Raw genomic sequence first — 21,132 nt, forward strand, 5'->3', positions numbered from 1 at the left:
TAGGAACTATGGAAATGCCTTGGTATTTAAAAAAAATTCTTCACAAACTTTTAAGGTTGGAAGTGTGACATTTTTGTAAAGGGACAAGAGGCCTTTAGACTCTTTAGAGTCATTTTTAACATGTATAAAAGGCAGTTTTTATTTTTTTTATTATTTTATTTTTTTAGCAGGAAAACAACATACAAATGTATTTAATATAAATTTTATGTGACATAAGCATCTTCATAAGAAAATAAAGACCCAGAGAAACAGTTAAACCTGTGTATTTTTAGGCTAGGTGTGATGAAGTGTGAACAGTCATGTAGAAAGGTGAAAGGTCGTACAGTATAACGTAAGTGTAGTAAACTGGGGGAAACTGAGAAAGCATTGTTTGTTTCGATTTTTCTTGGCATCTCTTTGCCTTTGGAGATAAGGATGCTCCTTTTCTTCAGGTACAGGCAGGGCACCTCTCACATGAGGGTTTACTACCTGTTTTAGGGGAGAAGTGGGAGGGAAAGTCAAAGTGACCTTCCTGCTTCTGTTATTTTCTCAAACTCCTTCAATAACATACTTAATACTGCAATGTGTAAAAGGCAGATTTTAAAGACTGACAATAATGTATTAGAAAATGTTTGAAGAATTATTTCAGAAAAGAGAGAAAATTTTGGGCGGTGAGGTGGCTCAATTAATTAGAGCGCGTGCTCTGAACAACAAAGTTGCCAGTTCGACTCCCACATGGGCCAGTGAGCTATGCCCTCCTCAACTAGATTGAAGACAACGACTTGAGCTGAGCTGCCACTGAGCTACCAGAGGGTGGCCGGATGGCTCAGTTGGTTAGAGCGGGTGCTCTTAACAACAAGGTTGCCAGTTAGATTCCTGCATGGGATGGTGGGCTGTGCCCCCCGCAACTAGATTGAAAATGGCAACTGGACTTGGAGCTGAGCTGCGCCCTCCACAACTAGATTGAAGGACAACAGCTTGACTTAGAGCTGATGGGTCCTGGAAAAAACACATTGTTCCCCAATAAAAACTGAAAGAAAAGAAAGAAAGAGAAAAAGAGGGAGGGAGGGAGAAAGAGGGAGGGAGGGTAAGGGAAAGGGAAGGAAAGGAAGAATGGAATAAAAGAAAAGAAAGAAAATTTACAATCTTTAATTTCTATGAACATCTGTTTTACTTGTGTGTATGTTAGATAAGTGACTGTATCGCTTTAGCAGAAGAAAAATATTTTCTTATACGTTTTTACTTAAATCCTTTACTCTGATATTCTCTAATCAAGTTTTGCTTATTTTTTGACTACCTTCCCCACATGGCACCAAATGTACACAAATGATGGGCTGGAGGTCATAGGACATCCCAAACTTGCGTTGTTTTCATTATTATTACTTTTTAAGTGAAAGCTCATATTCCTTCAGCTCACTGGCTCCTGTCCAGTTAAGTCTTAGTTTTATTAAACTATCCAAGAAGAGAAATGAAATGCAGCCTCTATAAGGATCTTGGAAAAGCTTTTATTAAGGCTTTTCAATTCTCTCAGCCTCTTGATTTCAAATCACACATCGGCAGATTCCAAAGTCAAATTGAAGATTGTCATAATGATTTATTTGAAAATAATTTTCATGTAGGTAGTAGGGAATGTTACTCATGAAGACTAAGAAAAAAACCTGGGAACAAGACAATTTTAAAGTCTCTTGAAAATTTAGAATTTCTGATGGCTCATTTTGATTGGGACATTTCCTTGAGTGAAGACACACAGCTCAAGGGATCTGTACAGAATACACAGTAATCATGATATGAAGTGAGACTGACTTTGTCAGCAGAATGGAGCCTGGTGGGCTCTAGCAAGTCCTGTGGAAAGCATACACAAATAACCACTCTATCATCAAGCTTTGTTTAGCGAGAAATCAGTCTTTTGAAATACTTAATATGATGCTTTTTGTTAAGGAAGGTATTTTTGGACAGAGGATACCCTGGAAAATAATTCAAATGCCTTCTCCAGGCTTTCCTGTTAAATGGGAAAAAGGAAACAAGCTAATGTATCAGTGGCTTAGATCTCAGTGGGATGACTAGGTAGTGTTTCTTTCAGTTGTATTTTGAGAGGCCTGAGCCTGCTTTTCATGAGCCTGTGGACCCTGGGAAGAGAATGGGGGTCACATTTAGGTGTCACACACTCACTGATGATGTTCCTGTCACTTCTATAAAGTTTCAGTATTTTTCAAATGAACTCGGAGGTCAGATGCACCTGTTTTTTGTTTGTTTGGTTGGTTTTTATTTTTTGTGGAGCTGATTGTTCAGAAATTAATGCACCTGGATGAATTAGCCTCCCTTTTAGTTGCCTCTCTTATCATGTAACTTTTTTTTTAGGCAGTGGGGAGTTTGGAATAAGCCAGAAACAAAAGAGGCATCCCTTAGTGTGATGCCAAAATATTCAGTTACATGCAGCTTCTAATCAGAACAACATATTTTTAACGTTCACGAATCCTTGTTGGCAGAGAGAGATGTGTGTGTTATAAGTCAAGTCACTGTCACACTGCAACGCTCGCTTTCATTTCTTGCCAGGACATCACTGTTTTTTTTTGGTTAGATGTGTTATATTTATAGAATTTGTTGCTCTTCTGTTGGAATGTAGTTAAAATGTTTCACCAAGGCAAGAATGTCAGAGGTTAATCCCAGTAGTTTTCCCTCCAATTGTCTAACAGAATAATTGTTTGTCAAATACTAACAACTCCAAACTAATCTATGTGAAGGAAAGGATAACGATTAGAAATGTGCCATACTTTTCTGGTAAGGTCTGTACCAGTTGTTCCCAGCTGAGAGTGATCATCTCTCCAGAATCTCTGGGCCCACCCCAAGAATTTCTGATTCTGTAGGTGGGGTCAACAACCGATTTCCATTGGGTCCTTAGTGTATCCCTGGTTAAGAACACTGATTTCCACTAATGACTTGTTTCAGCCCCTCAACAGGGTAGTATTTCTTATTTTTATTTTTTATGCTCTAAGATAATCTACCTTAATCAGGCAAATATAATCACAAAATAGAAGTTAGTCATTCACATGTCATTCATATTAGGCATATTCCATATTTAAGTACTGCATTCCATAAAGTGGAGGCTGGGTGATGGTAGGGTTGCCAGATGAAATACAAGATACCCAGTTAAATTTAAATTTCAGATAAGCAATGAAGTTTTTAGTATAACTATCACCCAAATATTGCATGGGACATAGTTACACTAAAAATTATTCATTGTTCATCTTAGATTCAAATTTAACTAGGCATCCTGTATCTCAGTTTGCTAAATCGGCAGCTCCGGAGGGTGGACCTTGGGGAGGGAATTGTCACTGAATGGAGCAGAGTAGAATTTAAGCGTGGAGGTAAATCACTGATTTGTGAAGATAGGTGCTTGGTGCATGGTGGCTGCTTGATAAATATTTATTGAAGAAAGGAAGGAAGGAAGGGATGGAGGGAGGAAGGAAAAAGGAAAGGAAAATGATAGACAACGCCCATAACATCATACAGACATCATAAATGGTACCAGGTGCTTTGAGGGATCAAAGGAGGCAGCGCCAGTATCCACCAGAGGTACCTCAAAAGTTTCACCCGATAAAGATGGAAGAGGAAGAAGGCACATTAGTCAAAAGGAACAGCATGAGATAAAGAGGTAGGATGAGGAGTTGGGAGCAGATCATTCGGTGTATAAGGAAAAGTAGGCAAGAGGGCAGTAATCAAGAGGACATTAGAGCACCAAACATGCTATCATTTGGGGTTCATGCAGTGGCTGGGATGAAATGCATAAGATATACTGTTTCTGATTATGGTCAGAGATGTAGATTTAATTTTTTTCTTCTTTTACTACAAGACAGGTGTCAGGCTCTCTATAGAAAAAAGTTAGTTGTATGAAACCAAAACTCCAAAGATGACATTAGATAAAAATAAAAGTGGCTTAATCATTTTAGTGAAGGAATAATAGTGAACACAAGAAGAGGAAAAGAGATTCTATCATGCCTGGTCCTAGTGAAGCGTTTTAGTGTTTTTAGGATTCAAACTTAGTAGACGCAAGGACAAGTGGCAATTCCAGTTGTATATTCATTCACTTAAGAAATATACTTGCCTCTAGACTTGGATGTACCCTAGGTCTGCAGTGTTACTAAAATGAACTAATAATACTTAAGATAGAAGTAAGAGGTTGGAGTTTTAATTCTGGAAGGTGAATTCCTTAAAAACTAAATTTAGTGGTATGAGCACAAATCTAAAGCAAGTGTCAACTGAATGAAATGAAAATGCATTAAACATAAATGGACATATCATCGTTTTGATGTAAACCACAGGGAAATGTTAGAAAGTTACAGTTTCCGGAGTGTAATCAGATAGCAGGGCCTTTAAAAAGGAAGATGTAAAATATGAAGGTAGGGGGCCAGCCGAGTGGCGCATTGGTTAAGAGCTGGCTTGGGACGCCAGAGGGCCCCGGTTCGGATCCCACATATGAGGGCCAGTGACACTGCCCTCTACAGCTAAGATGCTGAACAACAGCTCAACCTGGAGCTGGGCTGCCGTGAGTCGCTGGCGACGGCGTAGGCTGCAGCCCCTGTGGCAGTGGGTTGCCATGGGCTACCGTGTGTAGCCAGCAGCCAGCGTGAGCGGCCAGCAGCTGCTGTGAGCGGCCGTCCAGAAGCCGACAACTGATCTGCCTCACCCGGGAAGAGCGCAATGATGGTGCCAACTTGGGCCAGTGAAGGGACATCCTCCACAACTAGACTGAATAACGAAAGGACAGCAACTTGTCTGTTCCCCTTCCCCCAATTCCCCAGCACTGTTCCCATTTCCCAATAAAAATCTTTTTAAAAAATGAAGGTAGGGAAGATCTTAAAAAGCAGGCATCTGATGCCTGGACATCTTTCCAAGTTGTCTTTTTGGTGCAGTTAAGAAGGTAAATATTTAAAACTTTAAAGGACAGATGTACTTTTGTTTTGCTATTTTGTAGCATTATTTTGTTTATTTATTAAAAGAGTGAACTACGTATTTTTTTTATTTTTGTATAATTTTAAATTTTTTTTCTAAAAATTTATCTTTCGATTACTGTTGACATATAGTATTATATTAATTTCAGGTATACAATATAACATGGTGGTTAGACATTTAAACTTCACAACTGATAACCCTAATGAGTCTGTTACCCATCTAACACTACATAATTTTACAATATTTTTTACTGTGTTTGCTATGCTGTACTTTACATCCCAGTGACTTGTTTTTTTTTCAATTATATATGATGTGTGGAATATAGCCAATAATATTGTAAAATCTATGTATAGTGTTAGGTTGGTACTAGACTTATCGGAGTGATCATAAATGATATAAATGCATTATTTTTATTTATATACCTTGATGATCTCGGGTGCTCTTCAATGTGTGCCCAAAACATAGTATTCTGCCCATTTCTTTGATTTTACAGAACAAATTCCTGCTGGTGGAGTTTCTGCTATTTATCATGGAAGATACAATAAATAGAAATTTCAGTACCCAAAGGACGCAGTGAGAAACCCCACGAATATATTATTGAAAGCTCTCATGTGTAACTGTGCGTTTCAAATGGCCCACATTAGTTTTCTGATTAACCTGGAATTGTGGCTTTGGATTTCTTGTTATACAAATTTTCTTGTTTAGTGTTAGAGCTGCCTTCTCTTTCCAACCCATGGTTTGTCAGGACTCTGTTTTGTTACCACAGAGACCTTCCCTGGCCTTTTCTGAGAACCATCTAGTGAGAGCAGTGTGGGAACTAAGATAAGGAAGATTGTGGGGGTGTGGGGTGTGCAGCCTCCTAAGGGAGGTGGAGGGGACAGGCAGTGCAATAGTGTTGGCCCTGGAGGGGGGATCGCTGCAGCTGACAAGTGGACCCTCTCCAGAAATTTGCCCTTAGAGAAGAGAGAGGCTGTTCTTTTGGTAGAGCATCTTCATCATCTCTCTTTCCTTTTCACTGATGGCTGGCAGCCCTTCTCCCTACTTCTGTCCTATGTTGCCTGTAACACTCCCACCTCTCCTCCACTGAAGTAATTTGTGTCTGTAGTACCCTGAGATACAGTTCAGTGCAAACTGTGGAAAGTAATATTTACTTCTTAGCTTGAAAACCCAGGTTCAAGACCTTTTCCTGCCATTTGTTAGGGCGTGGCCTTGAGCACATTACTTAACCACTCTGAGCTTTGGTTTTCTCATCCATAAAGTGAATATTTATATTCATGCATTATCTGCCTCGTAGGATTATTGAAGATTAAATGAGAAAATATATATGAAAGCATATCCTAGGGCTATGATGATTATGATGATGATTATTATTTAAAAGCTCAGTGCGTGGGCCAGTTCTTCCCACCTAGAAAAATATAATATTTCTATTCAGAGTCTTACAGAACAGAAATCAGCACTAACTTGCTTATTTGAATTTTTATAATGAAGTACAAATGATAGATGGAATTTCTGAAGTTCCTGGCTATTGAATAAATCTTACATATTTTAAAAACTGTCACAATATAAGTATTTTAAAAGAGAGAATGATTCCTGAAAATACCTGAAATGCCCATGCTTTTATAGATGTGTAAGTATGCAATTTGTTTTAAATGTCTAATCTTGAATGATTAAGTAATTTGCATACTGTTTTCAGTGGCATGAATTAAAGGCTAATTGAAGTGTAATTTTTTTCAGTAAAATTATATCATCTTTTATGTAGTAATTTTAAAAATATTCTAGGCCAGTTCTAATTTTATAGTTTTTTTATTTTAATTTAATGTACCAAGTAATTAAAAGTTGCTACAAAGAAAAGAAGATGAAAATGATTTTAGTTAATTTACCCTCAACAGAGTGAAAAGGCGATTAGTAGAAGAATGGAACAGAGCTCAACACAGTTCCTGGCACATAAAGATATTCATTAAATGTTCCCTAATGAGTAAGAATGAATAATTAATAAGTATTTCTAGACATTGGTAAAAGATGCCATTCACAGTGCTATATAAACCATGAAGAAGATTGCTTGACATCTTTATACTAAAATGCTTCCATACAGAGGTCACACAAGCCAATTTTACTTGAGCTATTTATTAGACTGTTAGTTTGCTCTGCTTGTCTTTTCTCCCTTTTTTTAATTTAAAAAAAATCATTTATTTTTTTTTATTTTTCAATTATAGTTGACATTCAATATTATTTTATATTAGTTTCAGGTGTACAGCATAGTGGTTAGCCATTTATATAATTTATGAAGTGATTCCCCCGGATTAGTCTAGTACCCACCTGGCACTATACATAGTTATTACAATACTGTTTACTATGTTTCCTATGCTGTACTTTATATCACCGTGACTGTTTTGTAACCGCCAATTTGTACTTCTTAATCACTTCACCCTTTTTACTCAGCCCACCAAGTCCCTTCCCATCTGGCAAACATAAATTTGTTCTCTGTACCTATGAGTCTGTTTCTGTCTTGTTTGTTTGTCTTGTTTTTTAGACTCCACATATAAGTGAGATCAAATGGTATTTGTGTATTTCTGTCTGACTTATTTCACTTAGCATAATACCCCCCAGGTCCATCTATGTTGTTGCAAATGGTAGGATTTCATTCTTTTTATGGCTGAGTAATATTCCATTGTATATATGTACCACATCTTCTTTATCCAGTTGTCTACTGATGGACACATAGGTTGCTTCCATATCTTCGTTATTGTAACTAATGCTGCAGTGAACATAGGGATGCATATAACTTTTTGAATTATATGTTTTCGGTTTCTTCAGATAAATACTCAGAAGTAGGACTGTTGGGTCTTTACGTAGTTCTATTTTTAATTTTTTGAGGACTCTCCATATTGTTTTCCATAGTGGCTGCACCAATTTGCAGTCCTTCCAACAATGCACGAGGGTTCCCTTTTGTCTACATCTTTGCCGACGCTTGTTGGTTGATTTATTGATGATGGCCATTCTGAGAGTTGTGAGGTTATATCTCACTGTGGTTTTAATTTGCATTTCTCTGATGATTAGTGACATTGAGCATCTTTTCATATGTCTATTGGCTACCTGTATGTCCTGTTTGTAGAAATGTCTGTTCAGGTCCTCTGCCCATTTTTTAATTGGGTTGTTTGTTTTTTTGGTATCCAGTTGCGTGAGTTGTTTTTTTTTAGATAAGTTTTGAATATTAACCCCTTCTCAGATGTATCATTGGTGAATACCTTTTCCCATTTAGTAGGCCATCTTTTTGTTTTGTTGGTTTCCTTTGTTGTGCAAAAACTTTTTAGTTTGAGGTAGTGTCATTTGCGTATTCTTTCTTTTGTTTCCCTTGCCTGAAGAGATACAGCAGAAAAAATGTATCATTCGAAGCAATATCAGAGAGTTTACTGCCTATGTTTTCTTCTAGGAGATTTTTGGTTTCGGGTCTTACATTTAAGCCTTTAATCCATTTGAGTTTATTCTTGTATATAGTGTAAGAAAGTGATCCAGTTTCATATTTTGCATGTATCTGTCCAGTTTTACCAGCTTCATTTATTGACAAGACTGTCTATACCCCATTGTATATTTTTGCCTCCTTTGTCATAGAGTAATTGACCATATAGGCATGGGTTTATTTCTGGGCTCTCTATCCTGTTCCTTTGATCTATGTGCCTGTTTTTATTCCAGTAACATGCTGTTTTGATTACTGTGGCCTTGTAGAGTAGTTTGATATTAGGTAGCGTGATACCTCCACCTTTGTTCTTCTTTCTCAAGAATTATTTGGAGTCTTTTGTGGTTCCATATAAATTTTAGGATTATTTGTTCCAGTTCTGTGAAAAATGCCAGTGGTATTTTGATAGGGATTGCATTGAATTTGTAGATTGCTTTGGGTAGTATGGACATTTTAACAATGTTAATTCTTCCTATTTATGAGCATGATACATGCTTCCAATTTTTTGTATCTTCTTTAATTTCTTTCTTCAGTGTCTTATAGTTTTCCTAGTACTGGTCTTTTAACCTCCTTGGTTAAATTTATTCCTAGGTATTTTATATATTTTTGATGCAGTTGTAAATGGAATTGTTTTCTTAATTTCTGTTTCTGATAGTATATTATTGATATATAAAAATGCAACCAATTTCTAAATATTTATTTTATATCCTACTTTACTGAATTCATTTATCAGTTCTAATAGATTTTTTTGGTGGAATCTTTGAGGTTCTGTGTATATAGTATAGTGTCATCTGCAAATAATGACAGTTTGACTTCTTCCTTTCCAGTTTGAATGCCTTTTATTTCTTTTTCTTGTCTGAGTGCTGTGGCTAGGACTTCCAATACTATGTTAAATAAAAGTGATGAAAGTGGACATCTTTGTCTTGTTCCTGATCTTAAGGGAGAATACTTTCAAGTTTTTCTCATTGAGTATGTTAGTTGTGGGTCTGTCATATGTGGCCTTTATTATGTTGAGACATCTTCCCTCTATTCCCACTTTACTAAGTGTTTTTATCATAAATGGATGCTGGATTTTGTCAAATACTTTTTCTGCATCTATTGATATGATCATATGATTTTTATCTTTCATTTCATTTATGTAGTGTAATCTTGTTAACTAATTTGCATCCCGGCAATAAATCACACTTTACCTTGCGTTATGATCTGTTGAATTCAGTTTGCTTATATTTCTTGCAGGATTTTTGCATCTGTGTTCATCAGGAATATTGGTGTATAATTTTTTTGTGATGTCTTTGTCTAATTTTGGAATCAGGGTAATGTTGGCCTCATAAAATAAGCTTGGGAGCCTCCCTCCTCTCGAATTTTTTGGAACAGTTTGAAGTGGATAGGTGTTAATTTTTCTTTGAATGTTTGGTTAAATTCACCTGTGAAGCCATCTGGTCCAGGACTTTTGTTTGCTGCGAGCTTGTTAATTACTGATTTGGTTTCATTAGTCGTATCTGATCTGTTCAAATTTTCTGTTTCTTCTTGATTCAGTCTTGGAAGTTTGTATATTCCTAGGAATTGATCCATTTTTTCCAGATGTTCCAATTTTTTGGCCTATAATTGTTCATAGTATTTTCTTATAATCCTTTATATTTCTGTGGTGTCCATTGTCACTTCTCTTCTTTCATTTCTGATTTTTTAAATTTGGCTTCTGTCTTTTTTTCTGGATGGGTCTGGTTAAAGTTACATTGATTTTGTTTTCTCTTTGAAAGAACCAGCTTTTGGTTTCATTGATCTTTTATATTTTCTTAGATTTTATTTCTGCTCTGATATTTATTATTTCCTTCCTTCTACTCACTTTGGGTTTTGTTTGCTGTTCATTTTCCCAGTTCCCTTAGGTGTACATATAGACTATTTATTTGAGATTTTTGCTTGTTTCTTGAGGTAGGCTTGCATTGCTATGAATTTCCCTCTTAGGACTGCTTTTGCTGTGTTCCATAGATTTGGGGTTGTTGTATTTTCCTTTTTCATTTGTCTCATGGTATCTTTTGATTTCTTTCTTGATCTCATTGTTAACGCATTCATTGTTTTGTAGCATGTTATTTAGCCTCTATGTGTTTGTGTATTTTTCAGGGTTTTTTTGTAACTGATTTCTAGTTTCATACCCTTGTGGTAGGAGAAGATGCTTGATATGATTTCAGTCTTCTTACATTCATTGAGAGTTGTTTTGTGGCCTGACATATGGTCTGTGTTGGAAAATGGTCCATGTGCACTTGAAAAGGATGTATGTTCTGCTGCTTTGGAGTGAAATGCTGTAGAAATAGTTAAATCCATCTGGTCTAGTCTGTCATTTAAGACCACTGTTTCCATGTTGATTTTGTGTCTGGAAGATCTATCCCTTGATTTCAATGGGGTGGGCATTAAAGTCCTCTACTATGACTCTATTACTGTCTGTTTCTCCCTGTATGTTGGTTAATATTTGCTTTATGAATTTTGATGCTCCTATGTTGGGTGCATAAATGTTTACAAGGGTAATATTCTCTTTTGAGATTGATCTCTTTATCATTATGAAATGTCCTTCTTTGTCTCTTAGTGTAGCCTTTGTTTTAAAATCTATTTTGTCTGATATAAGTATTGGAATCTCTGGTTTTTTTCCATTTCTATGTGCTTGAAATATCTTTTTCAATGCCTTTACTTTCAGTCTGTGTGTGTCTTTCAATCTGAAGTGGATCTGTTATAGACAGCATATGTATAGGTCTTGCTTTCTCATCCATTCAACTACCCTTTATCTTTTGATTGGAGCTTTTAATCCATTTATATTTAAAGTGATTACTGATAGGTACATAGTTATTGCCATCTTATTATTCATATTTACGTTCTTTATTTTTTCCCTCCTTCTTAAAGAAGTCCCTTTAACATTTCTTGTAATACTGGTTTGGTGGTGATGAACTCCTTTAGCTTCCTTTTTTGGGGGAAGCTCTTGATCTCTCCTTCAATTTTCAGTGATAGCCTTGCTGTGTAGAGTAGTCTTGGTTTTAGGTCCTTGCTGTTCATCATTGCGAATATTTCATTCCAGTCTCTTCCTGCCTGCCAAGTTTCTGTTGAGAAATCAGCTGACAGTTTTGTGGGAGTTCCCTTGTGGGTAACTACCTGCCTTTTTCCTATTGCTTTTAAGATTCTTTCTTTGTCTTTAACCTTTAGTATTTTGATTATGGTATATCTTGGCCTCAATGGGTTCATCTTGTTTGGAACTTTTTGCGCTTCCTGAGGTTGTATGTCTATTTCCTTTGCCAGCTTAGGGAAGTTTTTAGTCATTTTTTTCCAAATTGGTTTTTAATCCCTTGTTCTCTCACCTCTCTTACTGGTGCCCCTATGATGCAAATGTTGTTATGCTTCATGTTATCCCAGAGGCCCCTTAAACTATCCTCATTTTTTAATTCTTTTTTCTCTTTGCTGTTCCTTTTTTTTTTTTTTTTTTTTTTTTAGCTGAGCCATCCTGCTACCTATTGGTAGCTTAGCGGCTGCTCAGCTCGGGCTGGCATCGAACCGCTGTTGCTCAGAGCTCAAACTCTTGAGCGAGCTCTTAACCAACTGAGCCACTCGGCCGGCCCTATCTCTTTGCTGTTCCTATTGGGTGTTTTCTTCTACCTTATCTTTCAAATTGTTGATTCCATGCTCTGTTTCTTCTAATCTTTTGTTGATTCTTTCTACTGCATTGTTCATTTCAGTCATTGTATTCTTCATTTCTGACTGGTTCTTTTTTATGTTTTCTGTGCCATTTTTTTAATGCTTACTATCTGTGTATTGGAGTTCTCACTAAGTTCCTTGAGCATCTTTGTAATCAGTGTTTTGAACTCTGGTAGATTGTTCGCATCTATTTCATTTAGTTGTTTTTCTGGGATTTTCTCCTGTGCTTTCATTTGGAACATATTTCTTTGTTTCCTCATTTTGGCTGCCTCTCTGTATTTGTTTTTATGTATTAGGAAGAAGGAGGGAGAAGAGGGTGGTAGAGGAAAGATTCCATGAAGCTTCAAATCAGCATAAAGTCATTCATGCTTATAGAAGATGCAAATCATGGTGTTAGCATCTACCATATTGAAGCTTATTTATTTAGTTCTTGACCCAAGAGTATGCACTTTTGTGAGCACTCTTCTTTGGTGTCTTAGTGCCTTGTTTAGTGTGCTCACATTGAGTGCTATTGTGTGAAAGTGTGCATGTTTGTCTGGGAAAATACATGATAGCAGTATCTAGCACATTAGGTCACTCTGTTTATGCCCTTTTCCCCTCCCATCCTAGTATTTATGGGTTACTAAAGTACTTCCTTAATACCACTTAGGGAACTCTAGTAACGCGCAAGTCTGGTCAAATAAGTCTTGACCTTAGAAGACTCAGCTCCCTCTGGCACCCTCAGAACATACGAATTGAACATGCTAATGCTGCCTCCATGAAACAGCTCTTTGCCCAAGTCACTGTTGTGGGAAAGCATTCAGGGCTGTTAGAGTTGTGCTGTGACTTCTTCCTTGTTAGCCTCATGATGAAACAGTTTTATTTTATTCATGCCATAGGGACTTTTATCCATCGTCATCGGATTCCTCTTCCACCTCCTGATGAAAATGAGTTTTATACTGCGTGTCATTTCAATATCAACATAGACGTTGTCTTTTATGGCCGAACATTCAGGATTTATGACTGTGATGCATTCACAAAAAACTTTTTGAAGAAAATGGGAGTCAAATTAAGCCCTCCAGGACAGTGTCCAGAAGATCCTTACCTGAAGATATGGAGAAAGGTAAGAAGTTGATACGTTTGGGAGTTCTTGTCTTCAGAATGATAACCCTTTCGGAGAGTCAGTAGAGTGTACTGTTACTTCTGATGCAAATGTGAGAGAACTTTTAAGGCACAATCACTGGAGTTGCCATCTTCTCCTCTCGGTTTCACTCACTGCCTCTGCCCCACTTCTATCCATGGAGAGTCTTTCTTCCAGGCCAGAGGAGTTCTCAGTAAGCTGCCCACATAGGACCATTTCTAAGAGCCCACAATTGGCTATGTGGTCACTGACAGTGTAAGAGTTGGACCCACATTTACCTGGCTTGTCTTTTCCTGTTTAGTTGCCTAACTCTGGGGAAATCTTTGCTTCTGTACTGCTGATTTAGTGAGCCAAGCCCTCGGTACACCTTTTACCTTTTTCCTTCTTTCTCGGGACTCCCGGTTCCCCTTATGGTGGCATCAGATGCAGAGATGTTCTGGAGGAGTGAGGAGAGTATGATTTCAATGTACCCCCATTATGAAAGGATGATTGTTTTCAAAGTCTGACCCCAGTTAGTATAGGGAGGAAAGAATCAGTATTAGTAGTAGTAGTATTTTCTTAAGTTTTTTGTTTTTAATTATCCCAAGTTTTATATTTTATAGAAGAATCTGCACACCCAAAAGAGCAATTGTGATGTGGAAGGTCACTTAACTAGCCAATCTTCTTCCTGGACTTGAACTCAAATCGCTTCATTCTTTCCCTGGTTTTCATTATTGTCATTTGTTTTCTTTTTCTCTTTTTATTGAAGTATGATTATACATGGTAAAATACACAGAAATTAGGTATACAGTTAGATGAGTCTTAACGAATTCATACACCCATGTAATCCACACCCAAATCAAGATATAGAACATTTCAATTACCACCCCTCCAGAAAGTTCCCTCAATCCTTTTTCCAATCAGTCCCTCTTCTCACCATGCGATAATCACTGTTCTCATTTATATCCTATAGATAAGTTTAATCTCATTTTTATTGTTTCTAGAATTTGTAATTCATTTCTTTGCAGAAAGATAATACACAATTTAGAATAAAATTCTCTTTGTTTTGATCTCTTGTTAAAAGCTGAATGTAGGGTCATTTCTGCCTCCTAGCCCCATCAGAATTATTCTTCAGTGTTGTAAGCATACAACCCTCCTGAGAGATATATATTGTTGATCCTGGAATATATAAGGTGAAATCCTTGTGGCATTATACCTGTGTATATCAGCGTGCAAGAAGATTTATGGTTTGGGTTCATTTTTATTTTTTCCAAATGCCCTAGATAAAAACAGTTTTTAAGCTAGCAGAGAGGAACTAAAAGAAATGGATCTGTATGAATTACCACCCTTTGCATATGGCTGCACTTATTCACTAACAGTTGGTATTTTGTGATGGTGATTGTGAATGATGATGCATTATATGAAATATATAGAGCACTGTGCAATTTCATAAGTTTATAATAAAAAAATCTTTTGTGCCAGGAATCAAGAATAAATACCAAGAACAGCCAAGAAATGTTTTAAGTAATTTCCTTTCAGATTGGGAGAATCATTTTAGCATTTATTCCCTCAGGGAGAAAGCTCTTCAATAAATACAGAAATCTGTGGAAAATTAGGAGTTTAATAAGAGGCTTTTATATTGATTTTAATGCTTTTACTTCTCCAGTGTTTGCTGCCTCGAAATTTAAAGTTAAAATTAAACAATTTAATGTAAACTGAAAATAGCCCCAATGGTGTGTAATCAATAATGCATTTCTTAGAAGAGTTATAATACCAAAGAAATATTTTTCAATTGATGAAAGTAGAGGTCCCATTATTTCATTTAAAGATCAAGGATGAGCCTGAAGAGTCTCTGGAAGGCCATCATGTTTCCCACTGTCTTGGGGTATGTCTGCACCTAGACTGCCCTGGACAGATGAAAAGATTTTGAGAATTTACAAATCAGATTACATAACATGATGTGGGACTACATCTCCCTTGCCCCCGAGTATTTCCTTATGTAACAATCTTATTTGGCTACATTAGATAGAATGGGGGTAATTTTGTTCCAAGACAGGGATGAGAACATGCAAATAGAGAAGAGTTGCACTAATAAGACTGCAGAGCTAGTGGTTCCTGGGTTGGGGGACAGAGCCCAGGCAGTGGTTCTGTGCTGATGGGGAAGTTCTCCATTAGTTCTGCTTCTGTTTCCATGACCTTTCAAATCCTCAGTAACTAAAGCTTTTGAGCAAAATTAACCATGAATATATTTCTTCCCTTTTACCTTCACAAAAATCTTTGGATGAATAAGAAGGATATGCCAATATGAATTTTCAGTGAAAAGACAAACAGTTATTTTGGTTGAGATATAATTAACATAGACTCATGTACAAATCTTAAGGATACTGATCAAGTTTTGAAAAATGTGTACAATTTAGTAATCAACATGAAAATCAAGATACAGAATATTTCTATCACCCCAGAAAATTCCCTTGTCCCCCTTTCCAGTCAATCCCTTACCAAAGGGAAATTGCTGTTCTAGTTTGTCACCATCATTAGTTTTTGTCTTTTCTTAAACAAGAATTTTAATTCTTTGAGAAAAGTCAGTTTTTAAAAGCATTACAAAAATATATTTTAGTGTATTATTGGGTCGTCAGGAAAGTCATGATGTATTTTTGTATGTTTTTCAATGCAAAAATGCGTCATGAATTTCCCAACAACCCAATAAAATAATATTTAATATGATAAGCTTCCCTAATACTTGATTGTATTTTTAAGGTTAAAACATTATATGTGCCTATATATATGGATGTTGTTAGTTGAAATTAAAAAAAAAATCTCAGGATACTCTATGGAAGAGATATCTTTATGTTCTTTGATGGCTTGCATCCCAGAAGTGCTTATACCCAAACCACAACTATTGTTGACTTTTGCTCCATTTTCAGAACCTGGACAATATAATGGACGTATATCCCCATGAGTCCTCCAACACCCTGAAACAGTTCCTCGAATATGATAGGAAGGTTTTGCGTTTTTTCTGCTTGTGGGACGACTCAACCTCATTGTTTGGGGACCGCAGAGAACTCGTTTTGCGTTACTTTCTGTCTGATGATACTATCGAAGTCAGAGAATTGCTGCCACACAACTCAGGCCGCAGTGGTATGCCGTTTTTCCTCCGGAGGAGAAAGCTGCCCAAGGTGAGCAGTATATACAGAACCATTTTCCCAGTTTGCTTGTGGGCTGAAAGACTCTAGTCACTCACTGGAATGTTATATTTTATGACTATCCAATGACAGTTACCATATATTAGTGCAAGTGTTTAGAAGAGTTTTCATTTTGTGCCCTATATTAATATATACCTTTGAAAGTAATGCAGAGGATATGACAAATTGGATTTGGAATATTCTGGGCTTAAGGCAAGTAAAGGAAAAAAGTCAAATGCAAGAGAAAGTATCTATTTGTCAATGAGTTCACAATCAGTCCTATGAAGGTAACTGACTCTGTAGCAATTGCTCATGGCCTGGATTGGGCACTGGTCTCTGGACTCTAGCTTACTGAGGAGATTCCATGATGTTGGTCTGGGTTCTGAGTGTACACACATAAATGTACACACATACACACAGGAGTGACTCTTCTGAGAGTAGCCACCCGTCACCAACTAGCCACTGGCTAGCGGCAGTGACAGCTTTTGCATTTTATTTACTATTAAAAAGGAATTGTCAGATTGATTTCTATACATATTTATGCCCACTTGAGAACTAACGTAACTTGGGTACAGCCAGAAATGACACAGAGACAGAGGACCTGGGTTAGAATTGTGGTTCTGCACTTAATAGCTGGGTCATCTTGGGCAAGTCACTTAACCTCTCTGAGTGTATTTCCTTATCTCTAAAATGCAGTTAACATGGCCTCCATCCTGAGGTAACTGTAAAAATAGAATGAGATAACAGCAAAAAACGCACTCTAAGGACCTATAAACACGTATAAAGACACATAGAGACAAAGGCTTTTTCACAGTTCTCTGTTATGTTTTATTTCTTACTTGTATGAAGTATTTTTTAACTTAATTTTTAGTGCTACAGAAGAGGTTACTGTAACTCTCATTTCTGATGCAAACAACTGCTGGTTATGTGGTCTGCACAGGAGGCTCTCCCAGATTCTCTGAGCCCACCCCCAGAAGCCCTGCTGTGTTGCTGGGAGGGGACGGCTGGGGGAGGTAGGCAGGTTTTGTCCCAGAGGGAGCTCTGGGGTATGCACAGCAGGTGGCCAGAGGGTACTAGGGAAGCCTGTTTTTAGAATGGCTTTGAAAAATAGGCTGAATATAAAATAATAATGACACATCTGAACTTTGCAGTGTACCTTTTTATCAATTGCTTCATTTATTCATTAACTCATCACATTTATTGAGTGTCAACTGTGTTAGCTCTGGGATTATAGTGAGAAAGAAAATGGATTAAGTCCTGCTTCACGGAGTTTACATTCTCATGGGAGTGATACAATAGTGGTGGGTGTTCCCCTGACACACTCAACATTTTTTGAGAAAACAAGGAATAAGTACTGTTGTTGCTATAAATGACAAAAGTGAAGTTCTGAGAAGATAGATACCTGGCCCCAAGTCCTATAGCTAGTAAGTGGTAAAGAGTTTGCATCCAAATGTACTGTTTTTCAATGTTACATGGCTTACTTATACCCCACACATTATAAATGCACATGTTTGAACTTACATTTTATGTCACATGTATCAGAGATGATTCAGATTTTTCATCTGTATGTGATAAACTGATCACTGTCAATTTATAAGTTAGTTAAGGTATTTCCTCCAGCTCGCGCAACTGCTTGGACCACCTCCAGTGCGTGTGGAGCTGAAGAGTGCCCTGGCTTGTTCCAGGCCACAGTTCTGCTAGAGGCTGACCACACTCTGTTGTACTTGCCTCCTCACCACACCACTTCTCTCAGCGAGCAAGTGCCTCCTGAGCTCAGGATCAGGCAGGGTGCCAAGTGGAGTAGAGAAAAAAAGGCAAGGCATGGCTTCTTCTTTAGGGTTGTTGGTAGTTGAGTGAAGAGAAAAAAGATGACTGCTGATGAAGCAGTCAGAGGGCTTTAATCCTGCCGTAGGTGCTATGGAGCGTTGGACTAGGGGCAGGCCAGTCAGATGGGGAAATAAGGGGTTTTATCAGGGTCTTACCAGATGGGTGGAGTATAGACCAGCCTGCCGGAGGTGAGGAAGTACAGGGAGAGTTGTATAGAGTAAGTTGTCTTGTCATCCCTGTGGGTGGCAGAGAAGAACCGTATAATGCCATATAATGCATATTTCCCACGTGAGCCCCTCAACAGGACCATCTTTGTGTTTAGAGGCCATCCACCACATCTTGTTTTGATTTTGTCTTCTAGTATGGCCCGCCTGGAGTCTATCAACCAGGCAAGGTGGCAGATCAAGCAGTTCTCAATGTGTATGGGGGCCGCCTGACAGTGAGCCAACTGCGTGGCTACCTGTTGGATAAATGCAAGGTAAGGAGCTTCGTGTTTTATTACTGTCTCCAATGTGATGTCCCTGGAATCTGAAATGTGGGGTGAGCTACGTATTCTTCTCTTGTGAGACTGTGAATGAAATTGATGAATATATAAATGTATACATTGCATTGCTGTTTATCAATAATAAACATACTTAAGTGCCTATGTAAATATACGCGTTGCATTGCTATTGGGTAGCACTACATTGCTAAAAGAATGTTTTTAAATGTTAATATCAACTGGTTGTCTTTTGATTTGATTTTAAAAATTTGGTTATAAATGATATAATTGAGGGTTTTTTAAAAATTTATTTTTTCCTTTGGGAAGGGTTTTCCTTTGGACGGTCTGTGGTGCCAACACTATGTTCCTTTCTTTTTATTAGCTAGGAAAATTAGAACAAGAATTTTACAAAGACAGTGACCTGTCCTTAGGAACCACCATCAATGTGTGGGGAAGGAAAGTGCTCCTTTGTGACTGTGATGAATTTACGAAGACTTACTATAAGAATAAATATGGAATTGGTAAGTGATTTGTCTGTCAATTCGAAAATAATATGAAAACTTAGAATCTTTGTTCCCTAGTTAACATTTTACTTTTGAGTTTCAAATGCTAAGCTCATGATAGCTACCATAATAGCTACTATTTATTGAGCGTTTGCTATCTGCCAGGCATTTGTTGTCTTATTTCTTCCTAACAACAATTCTAAAAGGGCAGGCCCACTATCCCCAGTTTAGAGGTGAAGAAACTGAGGCTTAAAATGGGCTAACTTGTCGAAGGTCATGCAGCAAGTAAACAGTGAGTCAAGATTCAAACTTGTTTGCCTGATGCCAGAGGCTTCCGTTTTCCCTTACAGCCCTCTGCCTCACTACAATTTGGGTACATGTTTTGGTCAAGCAGTCAGAATGGAAATCTAAATGCTTTTCTTTTCACTGAATTGTTGTTTATACAGTGGATATACTTATTTGAGTTCTCTGGGGAATTCTCTTGTGCTAATTTGGTCTTCCTTTCCTGGGGAGGCTCAGTCGGGTTTGCAGCTTCTTTCTTCCTAGATATCAGTTGCATCCAGGTTAGTTCAGTTCAGAATGAAAACCAGTGACTTATTAAACACCTACTAGGTACAGGTCATTGCAGTAGACTTTGGAGCTCCAGAGTTGGTTGGGTAAGGAGTTTCTAGGTTGGAAGGGGAGCCGAGCCCCACAGCATGTTACATGGTGTTACGAGGGTTGTAGAAGCAGGTGGAAGATCTGATATGAAGCCAAAGAAACAAACCCCTGATTTGTTAAACCTGCCAGCCAGCTCTGTCCAATTCCTGGGCCTTCTAGCCCAGGCTCCTGACAACACGCCAGTGCTAGGATTAGTAGGGGCGGTGGGAGTTGCTGACCTGCCAGATTGGGGTTTGGAGCTGGAGTGGAGGATGCTTACTTCTCCACTCCTCTGAACCTTGGAGTAGTCATGTGAGTGCACTTCCTGGAGGGATGAGGTGGAAGCCAGAAGCAACCACAGCTTCCTAAAAAACAAGATGCTTTGTCTCTAGAATGAGATGAGGCCTACTTTGTGCCTTGGTGTCCCCATTGTGTAGTGTTCCTGGCCTCCTGGGAATCTTTACCATGTGAGACAAAGCACACCAAGTGCACCAAGAGGTTGGAATAAAAAAAGACTTTCAGTTTCACTCTTTGGTTCATTAAGGGAATTTGTTCAACTGCATCTTCCTGCCAGATTAGTCCCAATGTGGGGGCCTTATGGGGCCATATTGGTGGCCTCGTCTTATTTCATTTACTATTATTTGTCCTCTGTAGTGGACAGAGTTGGGCATATTTGTTTTGGGGACTCTGTGCAAGAGGCATCCAGGAATGGACAGGTGGTGGCTGCTGAGAAGAAGCTGCTAGTGAGCCTTAGATCACTGCGAGGAAAATTTGGTCTTTAACAATGTAGATGTCTATTTAGAATCAATAACTCTCCAGTGCAGACTTAAAAATTTGAAAAAAAGAAACGTATAAAAGATGAGTCACAAATATATTTACTTGTGTCCTACTGACAGATTACCTTGATGTATAGGATATGGTGAAGGTTCCAAAACATCACATAATCCCTTAAACGTAAAGTCCAACATTTGGTTGAAGTTTGTCTGTCAGCTTGATTTTGAGACTGAAGGTTGTGTTTGGGAAAATGAATGTAGTGCTGGAGAGACATGGTTCATTGTTTGTCTCTTAATGGGTTTGCAGAGATCTTTGAGAGGCGGCATGAATTCACTGGTGCACTCTGCAAATGTATCAGCTTCCCATGACCCATGGTTCTTTTCAGTTGAGCCCTAATGCTTACGTTCTTTCCCACTTCTTTTGTTCACGCTATAGACTTAGTATATTTTGCAGAAGAAAAAGTAGTTTTTGCCTCCAAAGCTAATACAACATGAGAATGATGCATTTAAACAGAAAGTTATGCAAATGCAAAATTGCCATGCATTTTGCAGTCATGCTGACTTTTTATATTT

General features: G+C 37.8%; 1 protein-coding gene across 2 annotated transcripts in view; it reads left to right on the forward strand.

The window, feature by feature from the left end:
- Nucleotides 1-21,132, forward strand: part of EFHC2 (EF-hand domain containing 2) — a 373,002-nt gene that overhangs the window by 231,241 nt on the left and 120,629 nt on the right. For both annotated transcript variants that reach the window (XM_019649716.1, XM_019649708.1), the window contains exons 4-7: nt 12,934-13,157; nt 16,079-16,330; nt 18,525-18,641; nt 19,027-19,165. In XM_019649716.1, the coding sequence (XP_019505261.1) occupies nt 12,934-13,157; nt 16,079-16,330; nt 18,525-18,641; nt 19,027-19,165 (732 nt within the window). The remainder of the gene's footprint in view (nt 1-12,933; nt 13,158-16,078; nt 16,331-18,524; nt 18,642-19,026; nt 19,166-21,132) is intronic.

This window comes from Hipposideros armiger, unplaced genomic scaffold (assembly GCF_001890085.2).
Source record: "Hipposideros armiger isolate ML-2016 unplaced genomic scaffold, ASM189008v1 scaffold_7, whole genome shotgun sequence".
In the NCBI taxonomy this organism is placed as follows: domain Eukaryota; kingdom Metazoa; phylum Chordata; class Mammalia; order Chiroptera; family Hipposideridae; genus Hipposideros; species Hipposideros armiger.